Source organism: Dasypus novemcinctus, chromosome Y, assembly GCF_030445035.2.
Source record: "Dasypus novemcinctus isolate mDasNov1 chromosome Y, mDasNov1.1.hap2, whole genome shotgun sequence".
Taxonomy (NCBI): Eukaryota; Metazoa; Chordata; class Mammalia; order Cingulata; family Dasypodidae; genus Dasypus; species Dasypus novemcinctus.
Genome location: NC_092216.1, coordinates 2,242,591 through 2,262,291, shown reverse-complemented (window position 1 = coordinate 2,262,291; position 19,701 = coordinate 2,242,591). Strand labels below are relative to the sequence as shown.

The following is a 19,701-nucleotide window of genomic DNA, read 5'->3' as shown; positions in this document are numbered from 1 at the left end:
AAGAAACATACCCCACTAATGCAAGGTGGGGGAAATGTGTGCCTGGGGTGGGGAAAAAATAGACAGAAACTCTCTGTCATTTCCCTGCAATTTTGTGTAAAATTGCTCTAAAAAGAACGTTTATTGTGAAAACATAATCTAGACATTTGGTGTCTTCTTTGCAATGGGAAGCCAGCAGGTCTGTGCTGAGGCAGGTCTGCGGCGGCTCCCTCTGGTGGCAGGAAGTTGGTACTGCACATGGGCAGGGCTCAGCCAGGATGGTTAACTGGAGATCCTATGTATAGTCTGTATGGCAGCTGCTCCCAGGGTGCGCGCCCCAAAAGCACCATGTGAAGTGCCATGGCTTGTTGTAACTGAGCCTTGGAAACCCTGCAGCTGTGTCCCTGCTGCTGCATTCTGCCAATTACCAACAAGTCGATGGGGCCAGCCAAGAGTCAAGGGGAGGGATTTAGTTATCATCTCCCAATGAAAGGAGTGTCAAGAGAATGGGCAGGCATGTTTCCAAGCAGCCTCGAGCTGGGGTTCATGCTAAATGTAAGCCCCTGTTCCCGAGGAGCAATTATCCCCTAAACTGGGAGCTCCCCCAAATTGGAATCGATAATACCTTAGGCATGGACAGAGCTTCTCTTCTCTAGCTTCTTTGCTCCAAATTAAAGAATCATGAAAACACAGTTGCCAGGGGGTGTGTTTACATCTTCACATCCATCATATGGTGAAAGGGTTTTGCTATCTGGGTTTTAGTGATTTTGTTCCACATATGGTCCAACCATGTTTTGTTTTCCTAATCCCTCCTGTCCCTCTCCCTGTCATCCCACTCAACTGATATTTTGCAGTAATAACTCTGGGGATGAATTCTTAATATCCTGGATGATTTTTGCAAGAGCTGAGCCTTAAGGGAGGAGATGGTAATCTCTAGAAAGCATGTGTGAGTTCACCCCTCACTTCTCTTCCCATTTCTGCCACTGGATCCCTGTGAAATGTGTTCCTGTTCTCCTCAGCCATGATTCTCTGTGGAAAAACAGAAACCATCCTCCAGGTTGATCTTTTAAATGCCATTTACCACCTGCCATATCCAAAGCTCTGCACTGGTGCTATGGAAGCTACAACCTGACTTGGACATTTCCTTTGCTTAAGAAACCTCACAACTGATAAATCTCTGTTGGAGCCAGGCATGTGTGGGATGAGAAAACCCTCTAGGCATATCTTGCATGGGGGTTGGGTGTGATGGGCCACGTAACTGCGGTTTACCTCAAAACATGCAGTTTACCTCAAAAACCTGATGATATGCCCAAGCACATAATGTACAAAAACACATACATATCCATATGCAAATACAAACCCATATGTCTACAAATGCACTCTGAAAAGCATAAACCTATGATATATATATATATATATATATATATATATATATATATACTTATAAAATACACATTCATATACAAACATCTACACATGTGGTTCAGCAGTGTTCCAAAATGTATTCACCAAATGCCATGAATGTCCCATGATGATGAAAGAGGTTGTTGATGTGGGAGGAGTGGGGTGGGGTGGGGGGTATATGGGGACCTCTTATATTTTTTGAATGCAACATTTAAAAAAAAAGAAACGCACATAGAAATACAGACACATATAAATAGAACAATGTACATATGAAATGAATACAGGCATTCTTCGTTTCATTGTGCTTCATTTTATTGCATTTCAAAGATGTTGCATTTTTATGAATTGAGGGTTTGTGGCAACTCTGTGTCAAGCAAGTCTGTCAGTGACATTTTCCCAATGGCATGTGTTCACTTTGTGTCTCTCTATCACATTTTAATTAAGGTATGTACATTTTCTTTTCAGGCACAATGGTATTGAGCACTTAATAGACTGCAGTAAAGTGTAAACCTAACTTTTATATGTACTGGGAAACCAAAAATTCCTGTGACTTGCTTTATTGTGATTTTCACTTTACTGTGGTGGACTGGAATTGAGCCTGCAATATCTCCAAAATATATTTGTACAGAAATACACAAACGTATAAAATAAACATACAGACACACTTAGAAAACATGCGCACCTACAAAAATTCAAACATGTATGCATATACACATACGAAAGCATACACAAGTATATATAGCAATAGGAAAATATATAAAGAAAAGAAATTCATATAGAACTGCATATTCAAATGCATATGCATTTAAATATTTGCACATATGTAAAAAACATATACATATACATCCGTAAAGGCATACATGAGTGTATACACAAATATACATATGTAAACCCATAGATGGCTGCCTCTGCAAATCCTTGTTTTTATGCAGATACAAATCATTCCATTTCCAGATGTAGTGCATACACAGATGCTGACACATATACATATGCAAGTAGATATTCAAGTGCAATTTTCTGTGTGGCTACAACACACAGAAAAAATACAAATGTAAATATACATGCATATGCAAATACACAGACATATATACATATATAACTGTGTGCACATATGCAAATGCATATGTATACATGTAGAAATATATACAACATGCAAAACATACACTTGCATATTCAAGGATACAAACATATATGCCTATATAAATGTATGCACATAAGAAAATCCGTATGTGTACATATAGAAGTATATACAGACCTATACATGTACATATGCATTCACAAATATATATGCAAGTTCAACACACAAAAATATATACAAATGTATATTTTCAAGCATATGCACATGCTCTGCGCTACACATGTATACACAAATACAAGCAGGTATACAAATACACATACTCCTGCATCTCCACAGGCATACGCAAATATCTATGTATGCATATACAGGTCACACATGCATATGCAAACACACATATGAACATAGATAAATATAGACACAAATAAAATAATACACTATTGGAAAAGCATATGCATATGCAAATGCCTTTATAAGCACATATACAAAAACTAGCGCTTGTACACAAATGTGTACATGCATATAAATGCATGTATGTAAAAGCATGTGAATATTACCATGCAAATCCATTTGCACATGCACCACAAATGCATATACAAGCACACACAGAAGCTTATAAATTCATATAAATACATACATATACACATGGATACATGTATGCACAAATACATATGCACATACACATTCAAATACATAAATATGTGTACACATATACAAATACATACACATGCAGATAACAGATATATACACATGCAGATATGTGTGCACATACAAATACACATCCATATGATCACTGCCTGTACAAGTACATAGGCATCCACATACATTGCATATATTTGTAAATGTGCGCATGTGCACATACACACAGAAGAGCAAATACATGGGGATATACAGGCAGATGCACATACACGAACGCACATGAGCGAGTGGATCTGCCCTAAGGGTGGTGGAGGTCAGACCCCTGCCTGGGAGTGGCCTCTGAGGTCAGGGGTCGGTGGAAGGGTTGAGGGGGGGCATTGGGTTAGACTTCGCCCCACACGAATGGCAGTGTCCTGAGAGAGGAGGTGGAAGGAGTGAACCACAGAAAAGTTGTTATGAAAACATTGAAAGAACGCTGGTCAGTGGGGATGAGCAATGAGAGTCTTTAAGTCACATTTAGCAGAACTGTTCTGAGGAAGTTGTTTACACTCTGTAGAAGAGTAGGTGCCATGGCCAGATGGATTCAGGAACCACATCTCACTCTCACTCATCTGGTGAGTGGGTGCCATGGCCACAGGGATTCATGGACCACATCTCACTCTCACTCGTCTGGTGAGTGGGTGCTATGGCCACATGGATTCAGGAACCATGTCTCCCTCTAACTCATCTGGTGAGTGGGTGCTGTGACCACAGGGATTCATGGACCACGTCTCACTGTCACTCATCTGGTGAGTGGGTGCTGTGGCCACGTGGATTCAGGAACCACGTCTCACTCTCACTCGTCTGGTGAGTGGGTGCCATGGCCATGTGGATTCAGGAACCACGTCTCACTCTCACTCATCTGGTGAGTGGGTACCATATCCATGAGCATTTATGGACCACGTCTCGCTCTACCACATCTTGTGGGTTCATGGGACATCAGCACACCAAAGTCTCTGAGTTGTGATTTCCTGCCTCATCTTGCCCACAAGCCCCTTTATTTCAGTTGACCGCTCTTACTTTCCAGACCTCCCTTTCTCGGGATGCATCTTGGTGATCTGGAATATCCTCACCATTTTGTCATTTCTGTTGTAAGTGTACATATCCAGACCCCAGAATGGCAGAGCTCAAGAGCAGGAGGGATCCTCGCTAGCTCCTAGCCTGACTGTCACCATGTACACATCAAGGCAAAATGGCAGCCAGGACTGGACCCCAACCCACCTCTCTTCCCTGTATCTACACCCCTGGAACTTACCTGTACCTTGACCTCTCCAGTATCCCATCTCCTCTAACTCCCCCTGAATTTCCCTTTTTCAGCTGGAGTCATGATGGTCCCTCAGAGGAAAACCCAGGATGGCTTTGAAGAGCATTTTGGCTTGAACTACCTGGGGCACTTCTTGTTGACCAACCTCCTTCTCGATCTCCTGAAGGAGTCTGGATCCCCCAGCCGTGGTGCGAGGGTCATCACCATCTCCTCAGCCACCCATTACGTTGGGGAGATGAACATGGACGACCTGCAGAGCAGGTAAGATGCCATCATGCAGTTGAACCATTAGAGAATCCAAAGTGTTGGCAGTGGATCTTTACTGTGCCACAGTTGCTGGGATGGGTGCAGGGTCTGGAAGCCACGGAAGGCTCTGTACCTTATCAATTGTGGACATCCCACAATGGCTTCCTGAACTTAAAGTTAGGCTATTATTTCCCTTTTTTAGACACATAATGTCTCAGTTTGCCAGGGCTGCTGTGACAAATACCACAGACCGGTTGGTGAGACAGGAATTAATTGCCCTGTGGTTTTGGAAGCCAGATGTCCAACATCAAGGCGTTGACAAGGCCATGCTTTAGTGTTCTGGTGCTGACTTGCCATAACCTGAGTTCTTCCTCAGCTTGTGCCTCTGCCTCCGTCACTTGGCGCTCTCTCTCCTTGGTCTTCTCAGGCCATTCTCAACTGAGTGTATCTGAATTTCTTCTGTTATGTTCCAATCATACAGATTAAGACCCGCCTTCATTCAATTTGGCCCCATCAAAATAGGCTCTTCAAAGATCCCATTCACAAATAAATCCATGCCTTAGCTTGTATTATCTTCTTCAAAGGTCCCATTGGCAAATGGGCTCAAACCCACAGGTCTGGAATACCTCTTCTGGGGATGAAACAATTCAATCCCTATCAGATGGGAAAGTCCGAATTCAGACAGAGCGGAACCACAAAATATCTAAATCTTCTCTTCTCCACCCCTCCATGGCAAACTTAATCCAGTAAGTTCATATGGCATGTTTCTGTGAAGTCCTGATAACATGCAGTGCATGGCATTTTTAATTGATTGATCTTTTATCTGTTTTCCCTCTAGTCCCTCTGTAAAGGTAAAAGGTAGTTTTCTGTGTGAATAGGACACTTATTTATGTTTGGTGTGGGTGCAAGCTACATTGCCCAGTGTTGATGCCATGCCTGAAGAGAGCGTCATCCTGGGATGGACACCTCAGGCACAAAGGGAGATTGGCCCTGCCACAGGAGTCCTGGAACCCTCTCTCCTTTCTGTTTTTCTGCACACTGAGAATCTCTTGGAAATGGAGGTACAGGGGGGCTGGAGAACTTCCCCAAGGACTGCAAGTGGGAAGCTTTGTTCCAGCTGGTTAGTCGATCTTGGACGTTGGGCACATGTAAAGTTCTCAACTGAGGGCTGGGTGGTGGAAGAGACTTGCTGGGAATTCACTACTTGGGGCAAACAGTCTGGGGACATGGTAGGAGGGGAAAACCTGGGACTTCTGGGAATGGGAGGGGTAGGGACCTACCAGGACCCTCTAGGAGAAGGTGGGGGGCCTTGGTAGACTCTAGGACAAAGTTGGGGGCCTTTGTAGACCCTCTAGGAGGAAGTGAAGGGCTTTCCAGGACCCTCTAGGAGATGGTGGGGGGCCTTGATAGACTCTCTAGAAGGTGGGGGCCTTTGTAGACACTCTCGGAGGAGGTGGGGGGCCTTGGTAGACCCTCTAGGACAAGGTTGGGGGCCTTTGTAGACCCTCTAGGGGGAGGGATGGGCCATCCAGGACCCTATAGGAGGGGTGGGGAGGCCTTTGTAGACTCTCTAGGAGGAGGTGGGTGGCCTTCCAGGACCCTCAAGGAGGAAGTGGGGGACCTCTGTAGACCCTCTAGGAGGAGGGGGGAGGCCTTGGTAGACCCTCTAGGAGAGGTGGGTGGCCTTCCAGGACCCTCAAGTAGGTGGGGGGCCTTTGTGGACCCTCCAGGAGAAGGTGGGTGGGCCTTTGTAGACCCTCTAGGAGGAGGGAGGGGGTCCTTTGTAGACCCTCCAGGAGGAAAGGGGGTCCTTTGTAGACCCTGTAGGAGGAGGTGGGTGGGTCTTTGTAGACCCTCTAGGAGGAGGTGGGGGGCCTTTGTGGACCCTCCAGGAGGGGTGCGGGCCCTTCCAGCACCCTCTAGGAGGAGGGGTGAGCTCTCTGGCCTCACCTGCCAGCCGTGTCCAGGCAGGCCTTGGAGCAGGAAATGGGCTTGAGAAGGGCCTGAGGGAGAAGAGAGCTCTGGGGCCTCCAGCAGGAGCAATTGCTCTTTTTTCAGTGCCCTGCAGGCAGCAAGGGAAGGGGTGGGCTTGTACACCCATGTGCATTGTGTGTGCATGCACATGTGTGAACGTTCGTGAGTCTGCATGTATCTCTCTGTAGGCATGTGTGTGTGAGCTTGCATGTACACCCATGTGAAAGCATGCACGTGTGTAGTGCTGTTTCCATGTATGAGTGTCTTTCCATGCATTGAGTAAGCACACGTGTGGGTACATGTACGTGTCCTGTGTGGTGTTTGTGCATCGTGTGCATGTGTGAGTTGGTTTGTGTGTGCATGTCTAACTATATGTCGGTGCATATCTCCATGCCTCTGCACACAAGCATGCACATGCTTCTTTTGAGCATGCATGTATGTGTCTGTATGTATTTACACACATATGTATTGTGTTTGTACCTGTGTTTGCATGGGTATGCATGCCCACATGTCTGAGGGCCATTTGCTCACATCTGCGTGTGTACAAGTGTGTCCTTGCTGTGCAAGTGCACACTTTGTTGACACCAGGGCAGGACACACCCGAGTGTTGCCCCCGTGGCAGCCCCCTGAGGAAGCAGTGGCTCCGTGTCCTCCTGGTGTGTCCTCTCAGGAGCCCTGAACTCCTGGACCCGGCAGCCCACGGCCCCTCGCCCTGGCAGCCCTGGCGGAAACTCTCCCTGGCACGTCTGACTGGCTTACATGCTTGCCTCTGGGGGTCCCCTGCCCAAAGCTCGGGCTCCCTGCACGGGGGGCCAATTCTCCCAGTCCTGGGAGGAGGGAGAGGTGGTGGCGGTGGGTCTCAGCAGAACCTGCTGCACAAGACCACGGGAGATGAGACCCCACACAATGCTCTGGACGTGCCACCCACGGGACGGTGTCACTCCCCAAAACAAAACACACACAGATGCCACCTCTTCCCGCTTGCCTCCACGACCACCACCCAAGAGCCATTCTCAGACTTCACCTGCAGGTTGAAATTATCTAGCAAAGTATCTTCAGATTCCAACCTGGACAATCAACAGATAACCGCCAGAATAACCCCACAATGGAAATCGCATCTTCTTTCTAAACTACAGCGTTAGGGTGCAACCCTCTTTCATGTGTACTATATAAATGTATCCTCGTCAACTAAGGGCTAAGAGAGGACATAAACAGATGAGAACGTTGGCTGCTGTAGGAAAGCCTTTAGAGTGCCGCCATGGTCCAGTGTTTCATAATTGCAACAACCACCGTTAGTGAACTTGTGCCCCAGCTCCACCACTTGGTTGAGCTTCCAAGCCTTCCCAAACCTTTATTTCTTCTGGTGAAACCCCAAACTCAAGTCTGATACAGAACTTCAGAGATAAATATATATGAAAAAATTATATATACTCATGAACACCTGCTCCCTTCTCTTACACATATGCACAACCCCCAGTTACCATTTGGCTAGTTCTTCCATCTCCATCTTGGTATAAAAAATCTTGTAGTGAATACGGCTGCCGCTGATACAGAGAAGAAAAGAAACACCACATCTTTTGTGTCTGTCCGCTTAGCTCCAGAACGTCAAAAGCAAGAAAAGAAATTTCTCTGGGGAGAGGTTTTGCTAGAACTTGAAGTCAATCCAAAGACTTGCCCACCATCTTCTCAGAGGTGGGATTGGCCGTTGCTTGATGACTTTAAGACATTTTAAGAATAGAGGCTATTGTTTATACAAGCAGAGTCTACATGAGCCCTGCGCTTGGCTGAACCATCAGTTCCTCCAGCTCTAGCGAACATCAAGGTTGGAGTTAGTTCCTGGAGTAGATCTTAGTTCTGGACAGTCAGCAGAGCTGGTGGGAAGGTGATCTTTGGACATGTGCGGCCATCTGATTTCCTCAAGGATAGGTATTCTTTGTGATCCGGGGAAGGCTTTGATGGCTCCTGTGCTGTGTATAAACAGGATTAGAAATGAGCTACGCCTCTGAACTGTTTGACCTCTAGACTCAGTACTGGACTTAGTGGATTTGTGCCCTCCACAGATACCCACATCTTAATCCTTGGAACTGTACATCTGACCTGACATGGTGTTTTGGTTTCCTAGATACTAAAACAAATACCACACAATGGGTTGGCTCCACAACACCTGGAAAAGGCAAGGAAATGGATTATCTCCTACATCCTCTGGAAGGAACCAGCCCTGCCTCTGCCTCGATTTTAGCTCAGGGAGTCCCATTTAGGATGCCTGACTTCCCAAAACTGCGAGAGAATAAATTTGCCTTGTTTCAACCTAAGTTTGTGGTAATTTGTTACAGCAGCCCAAGGAAGCTCTCAAAGGGCTGCAGGTAGCCATCCATTTAATGAGGAAAATCACTGCTGTAGAGAAATGCCATTTCCAGAATCAGAGGCAGGCAGAGAAAGGTGCTTGGTAGACATCTACATGGCTGGAAGCAAAGTATCAGGACAGTTTTGACAAGAACTCAACTCAGAGATCAGGCTGCCCTGCCTTGGTTCTGAGAGTCCCAAGCTTGGACTGGCCAAGCTTGGGATATCTACTGAATATCCCTCCATGTCCAGCTCCCTCATTTGTCAAATGCAGATAAGGAAAGTGCCGATGTCCTAGCTGATGTGTGCGTGAGATGATGCCCTCACAGAACCTGCAATGTCAGGCCCTCAGTAAATGTTAGTGAGTTGGTAGTGTTGGTACTAGTGTATCATTAAAGCAACAAAACCCTACATTCCTTGCCCTGCCCCATCCCACCTCCATGGACTGGCATTACTGGGGTTGGCATCCTGGAAGATTGGGTGCAGGGGCTGAGGCTGACTTGATGGTGTTGGGCTGACTCTCTTCTACACTGGGAGGAGTTTCCCACATGGCTCTCAGTGATCAAAGGAGAAGGTGGGGTGGGCATGGGGTATGGGCATCTGGGGGGAAAAGGGTCGTCTCAGCTGAGCTGTCCCTGGCAGAAAAAGAAATTGTGGGAGTGAGTCATATGTGTCACCTGGACCGGGCCATAACCCATTACTTCATCCAACATCCATCTAGGTGTTGTCCTCTAGGTGTTGTTAACATTGACAATCATTTGACTTTTAAGTCAAGGAGATTCCTCTCCATCGTGTGTGTGGGCTTCATCCAATCAGTTGGAGTCCTTAAGAGCAGAAACTGAGAGTTTCAAATCTCTACTGGTGTCTCTCCCCCCACCCCTTACCTACTGTAGCAGTTTGATATGGTTATGAATTCCAAAAATAGATATTGGATTATGTTTGTAATCTGGGCCTGATGGAGTTATGATTAGGACATTGAGTCTCCACCCCTTGGAAGGTGGGGAGTCACAGATAAAAGGCATGGCAAAGAACAGAGTTGGGGGGTTTTGATGTTGGAGTTTGATGCAGAACCCTTGGGAAGTAAGCTCACAGAGCAAAGAGAAGCCAACCCCAGGAAGGGAGGAACCCAGGAAGCCTGAACCCTCGCAGATGTCGGCAGCCATCTTGCTCCAACACGTGAAAATAGACTTTTGTGAGGGAAGTAACTTATGCTTTATGGCCTGGGATCTGTAAGCTCCTATCCCAGATAAATAGCCTTTATAAAAACCAACCAATTTCTGGTATTTTGCATCAGCACCCCATTGGCTGAGTAATAAACCTACCTACTTCTATCTATCTCTATCTGTCATCTATGTCTATCTAATTTTATTTGTCATCTTTATCTATTTCATCTATTTCAATCTACCTATCATCTGTCTATCTATCATCTATTATCTATATCTACCTATTACCCATCTGTCATATGTTGTCTGTCATCTGTCTATCTACCTACCTATCTATCTATCTATCTATCTATCTATCTATCTATCTATCTATCTACCTATCTATCCAACTATCATCTATCTATCATCTATCTTCTACCTACCTACCTACCTAACTACATACTTATCAATCATCTATCATCTCTCTCTCTGTGTGTGTGTGTGTGTGTGTGTGTGTGTCTACCTACCTATCTATCTATTGAAATCTTATTCTCTTTTCTGGAGAACCCTAATACATGAGTGAAGAACTTTCCAGAAGACAAAAGCCTAGCTTCCTTCCTTCCTTTTCCTCTTCCTTTTTCCTCTTGCTCCGCTATGTTGATGATATAAAATTAATACTAATCACAGCCATTTATAGAGCTGCTTTTCACACATGCCTGGTTGCACTGCAGTCAGTGAACAAGCATGCTTATTGTTCAGCAGATGCCATCCTCTGTTGTAGATTCTGTTTGTGGACAGCAAAAACTCTTTTCAGAATCACTTTCCTTTCAAAGTCTATGAACTCTTCAAGGTAAGTCCACTCCCCATTTCCTCAATGAAGCTTGTCCACAAGAGATAGGGTGGTGGCCTCCAAGAAAAGCCATGGGACCCCCAGAGAAGCCTGGAACCCTGAGAGGAGCTGTGAGAACCTAAAGAAGCTATGGAACCCCCAGAAGAGCTGTGGGAATCTTACAGAAGCCTTCAGAACCCCAGAGGATTTTTGGAACCCCAAGAGGAGCCTGGAACCCCAAGAACAACTGTGAGAACCCAAAGGAGCTATGGGACCCCCAAAAGAACTATGGGAATAATGCAGAAGCAATGAGAACCCCAGGGGAGCTATGGGATCCCCAGAGTAGTTGTGGAACCCCAAGAGGAGCCTGGAATCCTGAGAGGAGCTGCAAGAACCTAAAGGAGCTATAGAAGTCCCAGAATAGCCATGAGACCCCCGAAGGAACCATGGGACTCCCAGAGTTGCCATGAGTCCCCCAAAAGAGCTTTGGTATCTCCTAAGGAGCAGTGGAACCCCCACAGGTGCCATGGGAACCCCACAGGAGCTGTGGGACCTAGATGAACCATCGGACCCCCAAAGGAACCATGGGATCCCAGAGTTGCCATGAGTCCCCCAAAAGAGCTTTGAGATCCCCGAAGGAGCTGCGGGACACCCAAAGAAGCTGTGGGACCCCTAGAGGAACTGTGGGATCATCAGAGGAGCTGTGGGACCCCCTAAGGGACAGCAGGCTTCTTCCTTCCAGATAGAGTGAACGTCCTCTACACAGAGTCTCGCTGGTGGGCACAGCCACCCCGGGCTTTCAGCACTATTGCTCACTGCGGTTCCCACCCTTGTTTGTCCTGCTTCAATATGGACCAGCATGGCACCATCCCTGCAGGGTATAGAAGTCTCCTGGAGAACACCTGTGTTCTCACTCAGGTTAAAGCACTCATTGGGGCTCTGGTGGACACGGGTGAGCCCTAACCCGTGGCTGATCATCATGACCATGCATCATGGTGAGAGACCTGCAGCTCTGCCTGGAAGCAGCAGTCAACAAGGCAAGACAGAAATGCCTAGTAATCCATCTCTGCACAGCAATTATTCCTTCACATCACAGACATGGTGCAGGTGCTTGCTCTTGATTTTAGCATCCGTCCTTGTTACCAGCCTCTTTCTCAGAAGACTCAAACACCATGTATCTGCTCATGTATTTTGCCTTCATGGTTGTGTGTTACCCACTGACATCAATATTTTTCAAATAGGAACACACAAATCCATTCCATCCCTCTTATGTTGTGTCAATGCTTCATATTTTTTTGTCTTTATTTTTTTAATATTACATTAAAAAAATATGAGGTCCCCAAATACCCCCCAACCCCGTCACTCCACTCCTCCCCCCATAACAACAATCTCCTCCATCATCATGAGACATTCATTGCACTTGGTGAATACATCTCTGAGCACTGCTGCACCTCATGGTCAATGGTCCACATCATAGTCCACACTCTACCACATTCCACCCAGTGGGCCATGGGAGGACATACAATGTCCAGTAACTGTCCCTACAGCATATTTTTAAATTGCACACAGTGTGCTTAAATTACTATAAGAATTATTCCATAATGTGTACTATCACCAGAGTCATTGTTCAAAAGCAAGAATGAGGCTATGAGATGGAGAATGGCCTCCAAGAAGAGTTTAAAAGACTGCGTTGATAACCATTCGCACACCCCACGCACTTTTCTGGGATGCAGTGGAGGGCACTCTACAGAGGGCCATCGACGCTGCATGTTTTAAATGATCCCGTAGGCAGAAGTATTCCACCTGTCTCACACTCCAGAACAACGGTGAGCCAAGGGAAACTGGGAACCTGGTGGAGTCCACACATAATGATGTATGAATGCCATCCAGTGGTGGGAAACTATTGCTCGAGAATACCACCCAGCTGGAGTGCTGTCCACAAAACATCTGCTATGAAAAGGGATCTCAGCTTGGCGATTTAACTTCAGCAACACCCCAGCCTTCATAGGATCCAACATTTCTAAGTCAGCCTCTTCAGTAGGATCCAACATTCCTAAGTTCAGGTCTTCGCTTTTGCCAGAGGATGGGTCCCAGGCAGGTAGCTGGTGATCATGGGGTGAATGGATCATTCTGATCTTGTGAAATGAAGTGGACTTGTGTTTCCCACATCTTGATGTGTCCAGATACCTAGATGATCAGCTGCAACTTGACTGAGAACAGTGCCTACATCTTCCTCTTCTCTCTGATCCTCATGACACCTGGTATATCAGTCAGCCAAAAGGGTGCTCAGGCAGAGTACCAGAAGCCTGCTGGCTTTTATAAAGGGTATTTATTTGGGGTAGAAGCTGACACTTTACAAGGCCATAACACAGTACGTTACTTCCCTCACCAAAGTCTTTTGCCATGTATTGAAGCAAGATGGCGGACCATGTCTGTGAGGGCTCAGGCTTCCTCTTCCTCTTAGGGCTCCATGGTCCCAGCTTCTTCCAATCTCAGCTGTAGGCTGGGAAAAGGCTCATCTCTCTCTAGGGTTCATTTCTCTCTGGGCTCAGCTTCTCTGCTCTCTCCACAAGGTCAGCTGTAGACTATCAGGCTCATCTCTCTTTTGGGGCCTCTGCCATGTCTAATGAGCTGTCTCTCCTCCTCTGTGTTCTTCTCTGTGTGTTTATTTCCCTGTGAGCATCTGTCTTATACTCAAGGGATAAAACCTCTCTAATGGTTGGATCAGAGCCCTAATCTTAACATAAATTAACCCGACGTTTAGCTGAGTCTAATGCAATCAAAGGGCTATCATGCCAGAGGAACTGACCAGTTTACAAACATAATCCATATTTCTTTTTGGAATTCATAAACAATATCAAACTGATATACCTGGTGTCTCGCCTACGGCAGAAGCTCTGTAAATAGCCAATCTTACTGTATGCACACATTCCTGGGTTTCTCCCTTCATTTCTTAGGGAATTGGGTCCATCGGCAAACCCCAGTGGTTTCCATGTGGCACTTGAGCACTGGGGAAGAGAAGGAGGAAAATGGCATCTACTCTTGAGCACTTCTAATTTAGTCTCAAGTGCTAACGTAGAGAAGGGAGTATTTTAGCTCCCTGAGTTGAACTACCCTGCAAAGCAGCCTCTTTGAGGGTGAATGTGGGTGCTTCCCATAGTCCCTGGATCTGCACAGAGAACAGAGAGTGTACCACACATATGTTTACTGAATCCAATATGGATATGCCCTTGCACAGCATGTACACAGGAAAATGAGAAATATAATGCCATACAAAGTGAATTTGGGTATGTGTGTGTGTGAGGAACAGTTGTTCCTTTCACTAATATTTTCAGTTCTTCTTCCTTTAAGGTATGACTGTGTTTAAAGATAAATACAACTGTAGAAATAGGAAAGAGAGTATGCACACATATATGTGCACATAACTTTTCTAGCAGCCTTATTGAGATATAATTCCACACCATACAATTCACCCAGTTCTGTGTTTATATATTCACAGCATTGTGCTTCCATCACCAAAATCATTTTCAAAACATGCTCCATCCCTTTGATACCTTCTTTCTCCTAAAACGAAGTTTTTGTATTATCACGCACATCCCAGGATCTGTAAGAAAGTAATTCTTGTAAACAGAAACAGTGCATGGATTTGGAGGCTAGTAGAACTCCCCTTCTTTATCTGTATAAATTTTCCCATGTAAAACCAAATGAGAAGAATTTAGTTCTAGGGTTTTCCTTTTCAATGTTTTACAAGAGTTTAGAATAATTGTTCTCTAATGGGATCCCATACTGGTGGCATTAGCATCGCTTAATACCTGTTAAAAATGTGCACCCTTAATTCCATCCAGACCTTTTGAATTGGAAACCCTGGAGATGACCCATGCCTCTGTGTTTTAACAAGCTTCCTCCTCAGGTGATTAAAAACAATTTTTAAAATTTAATTGCCTCTTTCTAAAAGATACATAAATCACACAAAATGTTACATTAAAAGGAGTGGAACGGGGCGGGGAGTGGAGGGTATACAGGAACCTCTTTTATTTTTTAGAGTAACATTTTTTGTGTGATGTATATATCTTCAAAAAAATACAATTTACAAAAATGATGTGGTGGGGGGTGGGAGTGGGGTATATAGGAACCTCTTATGTTTGTTTTTTTTTTTAATGTTTTTTAATGTAACATTCCTTGTCATCTTTTAACTTTAATTAAGAAAAAGAAAAAAAATATGAGAGGTTCCCATATACCCCACATCCCACACTCCCACTCCTCCCATATCAACAACCTCTTTCATCATTGTGGCACATTCATTGCATTTAGTGAATACATCTTGGAGCACTGCTGCACCGCATAATAGCTTACATTGTAGTTCACACTCTCCCCTGGTCCATTCAGTGGTTTATGGCAGGATGTATAATGTCCAGCATCTGTCCCTGCAGTATCATTCAGGACAACTCCAAGTCCCGAAAATGCCCCCACATCACACCTCTTCTTCCCTCTCCCTGCCCTCAGCAGCTACCGTGGCTACTTTCTCCACATCGGTGCTACAATGTCTTCTGTTGCTAGAGTCACATGAATGTGGAATCAGAAGAAGCACTTGGGCTTCGGTCAGACTGTGTTTTGTGTTTAAAAGAGTTGATACTTGGGTTTCACCTGATGTGAACACTGCCAGTAATTGGCATTCATTACCATGATTGATTTACCTGGTGTGGAAAATTAGCCTTCTTGTGGAGGCATAAATCACAATAGCCACACTATCCTAACGTGATCCAGAATACAAGTGGGTTGCAACACACGGGAGAACTTATCTTCTTGGGTAAGCTGCATCTGAAATTTCCCTGGTAAGAAAAATTCCAAAGCACAGGGGAGCTGCATCAGTTGAAAATTGTATGTCATCAATAGAACCTCCTCAAGAAGAAATGGATAGCTTTGTTTAAAAAATGTTATATTTTGTTGGGGGGTGGGGAAAAAGCTATAGATTATTTAAGTCAAAATTAGTTCTATTTTACCAGACCATAAAATGCGTTTTCCAATTGGTCATTGCAGTAAGACGAAGAAGAAAAGTCTTTGTGCAATGCCCTTTAATGAAAAAATGGGTTTTTATCTGAAATGTAGGTCTTGAGTTTGGATGCTCTCTGATATTAGCTGAATACCGTCCCGTTCTTGGCATGTCTGGTCTTTGGATCTGAGGCCCCCTGGCATAAAAGAGCATTCTTAAGTTCACCTGGGTGGTGAAAATGACTCCTGCCTTCCTTACCTCCAGATGGAGCCCAACGTGTCACGTAGCCCTGCTCTCCGAGATCTCAGGGGTCTTCAGGTCCCCCGTGGGCTCTCGTCCGAGCAGTGCTACTCATGTCCTAGTTCTCTTTTGCCTCGGAATCCTAGACCGCTGTCCTTCCTGGAAATCCCTGGTTTCCTCTTCAAAGTCGTCACAGCGCTGGACAAACAACGGCTAATACACAGGGTTTGCTGTGGCAGCACTTACTAGATGCCTTTCTTCCAAAGTGAGCATTCCTGCCAGCTGTGCTGACTTCTGCGCAAACGAGGGACCCTTACTCTATGCACGTCTTCAGAAGGTCTATAGTTCTTTCCACATGGGAAGTCCAATCAATGCCACCAATTCTGCTGAATGTTTACTTCTTGCCATTGGTCAAAGATGGGGGTTGGTTAGGGAGCAATGTAGATGGATTTCAGTGGCTTTACAAGTCACCTCTGAAAGGAAATGTGAGAGGGGTCCAGCCTTCTGCAACCCCTCCCTGGAACCCCAAAGAGCAAATCTGGCTTCACACTGACTGTAGAGGGAAACAAGACTTGGAGGAGGAAAAGGTACTGACCTCTGATGGCCACGTTTGGGAAGATGGACACTCATCGTTTGAATGTGTGCAACACACCTTATTAGGAAATAGTATGGCAGAGTCAAGTAAGAGCAGTCATCCTACGGTCAAAGAGTTGAGGTTTCCAATCATGTCTTTTTTTTTTTTTTATTCATTTTTTAAAAAATATTACATTCAAAAAATATGAGTTCCCATTCAACCCCACCGCCCCCACCCCCCACTCCCCCCACAGCAACACTCTCTCCCATCATCATGACACATCCATTGCATTTGGTAAGTACATCTCTGGGCATCGCTGCACCTCATGGTCAGTGGTCCACATCATGGCCCACACTCTCCCACGCTCCATCCAGTGGGCCCTGGGGGAATCTACAATGTCCCGTGATTGTCCGTGAAGCCCCACCCAGGACAACTCTAAGTCCCGAAAACGCCGCCCCATCTCATCTCTTCCTCCCATTCCCCACACCCAGCAGCCACCATGACTACCCTTCCCACACCAATGCCACATTTTCTCTGTGGACCTTGGATTGGTTGTGTCCATTGCACCTCTATGTCAAGAGGGGGCTTAGATTGCACATGGATACTGGATGCACTCCTCCTGCTTTCAGTTGTAGGCACTCTAGGCTCCATGGTGTGGTGGTTGACATTCTTCAACTCCATCTTAGCTGAGTGGGGTAAGTCCAATAAACCAGAGTGGAGGAGCTGAAGTCTGTTGAGGTTCAGGGCGTGGCTATCACATGTTCAGTCCAGAGATTCAGATCCCTTAAATATTGTGAGCTCTAAGATGGCTGAGTCTGGCTCCTGATTTTCTCTTCTATAAAATGGGGTGAGAATTCAATGTAGATCGAATAAAGCCATCTAGCGTGGTATTGCATGCCTATCATACCCAATAAATTATGGCCATGAGTATGAGAATTTTAAACCTTCTCCTTCCCCCTGGGGAACTCTCATCGGCCCCCAAGCTCTTTCCTTTTTTTTTCTGGTGGAATTCGTTCAACGTGCACACACCACCAGTAATGTCTCTTTGGAGATCTGCATATTGGCAATGATTGAATTTTCAAAAAAGACTATGTCATATGATGTTTTGCCAATGCCTTTGTTAATTAAGGGCCCCTGGGAATGTGCATCATCTCATACTTCCAAAGTGTGCCTCTGTGATAGAAAGGTACCTGGTGATCCTGAGCCTCAACAGACTCCAGCACCTACAATCTGATTTATTGGACTTACCACACTCAGCTAAGATGGAGGTGAAGAAGGACAACCACCACACCATGGAGCCTAGAGTGATTACAACTGAAAATGGGAGGATTGCATCCAGCATCCAGGTGGAATCTGAGCCTCCTCTTGACATAAAGGTGCAATGGACACAACCAATCCAGTGTCCACATAGAAGAGGTGGCATTGGATTGGGAAAAGTGGACATAATGGACAAAGGGTATGGGGAAAGGCAGGAAGAGATGAGAGGTGGAGGCGTCTTCGGGACATGGAGCTGCCCTGGATGGTGCTTCAGAGGTAATCACCGGACATTGTAAATCCTCACAGGGCCTACATGATGGAATAGAGGAGAGTATGGGCCATGATGTGAACCAATGTATATGAGGTGCAGAGGTGCCCAAAGATGTACTTACCAAATCCAATGGATGTGTCAGGATGATGGGAACGAGTGTTGTTGGGGGGGGGGAGAGGGGGGGTGGGGGGGTGGGGTTGAATGGGACCTCACATATATATTTTTAATGTAATATTATTACAAAGTCAATAAAAAATAAAAAAATTAAAAAAAAAAAAAAAAAAAAAAAAGAAAGGTACCTGGTGAAGGTAAAACTGATCATCGTATACACTCAAGTTCAGTTTCCATTTTCAGCAGATGGAAATGAATCCCTAGCATGATACTCCCAATGGAAAAAAGCTTTTCCAAAAGACAAATAGCCATTTAGGTTGAGGTATAGGGCCTTGCAGATGCACTTAAAAGAAGACATAACCCATTCTAGGGTCCACAGGATGGAGGAATAGAGTATGGATGAGAGTGGACTTACTGATGTTCTATTCATGAACTACTGTGATTAGTAATGGAAGAAAATGTGGCATTGGTGTGGAGAAAGTGGCCATGGTGGCTGCTGGGGGTAGGGAGTGGGAGGAAGAGGTGAGATGTGGGGGTATTTTCGGGACTTGGAGTTGTCCTGGGTGGTGCTGCAGGGACAGTTACTGGACGTTGTGTGTCCTGCTATGGCCCACTGGGTGGACTGTGGGAGAGTGTGGGGTATGGTGTGGACCATTGACCATGAGGTGCAGCAGTGCTCAGAGATGTATGCACCAAATTCAATGAATGTCTCATGATGATGGAGGAGGTTGTTGTTATGGGGGAAGGAGTGGGGTGAGGGGGCTGGGGGGTATATGGGGACCTCATATTTTTTCAATGTAACATTAAAAAAATAAAGACAAAAAAATAAAATGCTAGACCATTTTAAAGAGAAAAAAAAAAGAAGACATTGGGTTCTGGATTCTGGCATTTCGCAGATCCATTCGCTGCTTTTACAAACTTGTAGACTTGGGGTGCAACTTTGACTTTCTGACCTCCATTCCCCTCATCCGTAAGATGCCCTTTGGCAACACCCACCCTGACCTTTGGTTCGGAGCATCGCTGAAAATATACTTAACTCTGCCGTTGGTTTCAGTGTAGTGTTCACATTAGTGCTTCAAAGACATGATTCTACCTGCCAGCCTGGAACCTGGGCTCCCGTCCTAGCCTGAGGGTGATGGCACAGGAAGAAGCTGCTGCCCCTTTGGTGGACCCCAGAAGATTATGTACTTAAGCTGAGCCATTCTTGTGGGTGTAAAACCTATTGCAGATGGGACCTTTTGATTGGAGGCAGTCAAGGGACCTTCCTTTTGATTAGATCAGTTCAGTAGGACATGTCTCAGGCTGGGTCTTAATCCTCTTACTC

The 19,701-nt window shown here is 45.5% G+C and overlaps 1 protein-coding gene across 7 annotated transcripts in view; it reads left to right on the top strand.

Annotated features, from left to right (window-relative positions):
- LOC139436115 (polyprenol dehydrogenase-like) overlaps nt 1-19,701 on the top strand; it is a 268,412-nt gene that overhangs the window by 132,744 nt on the left and 115,967 nt on the right. For 4 of the 7 annotated variants that reach the window (XM_071213456.1, XM_071213457.1, XM_071213453.1 and 1 more), the window contains exons 5-6: nt 4,454-4,661; nt 5,231-5,392. In XM_071213456.1, the coding sequence (XP_071069557.1) occupies nt 4,454-4,661; nt 5,231-5,392 (370 nt within the window). Of the gene's footprint in view, nt 1-4,453; nt 4,662-5,230; nt 5,393-5,524; nt 8,930-19,701 lie in introns of those variants that run through there. The other 3 variants (XM_071213458.1, XM_071213455.1, XM_071213454.1) reach the window with 2 other exon arrangements.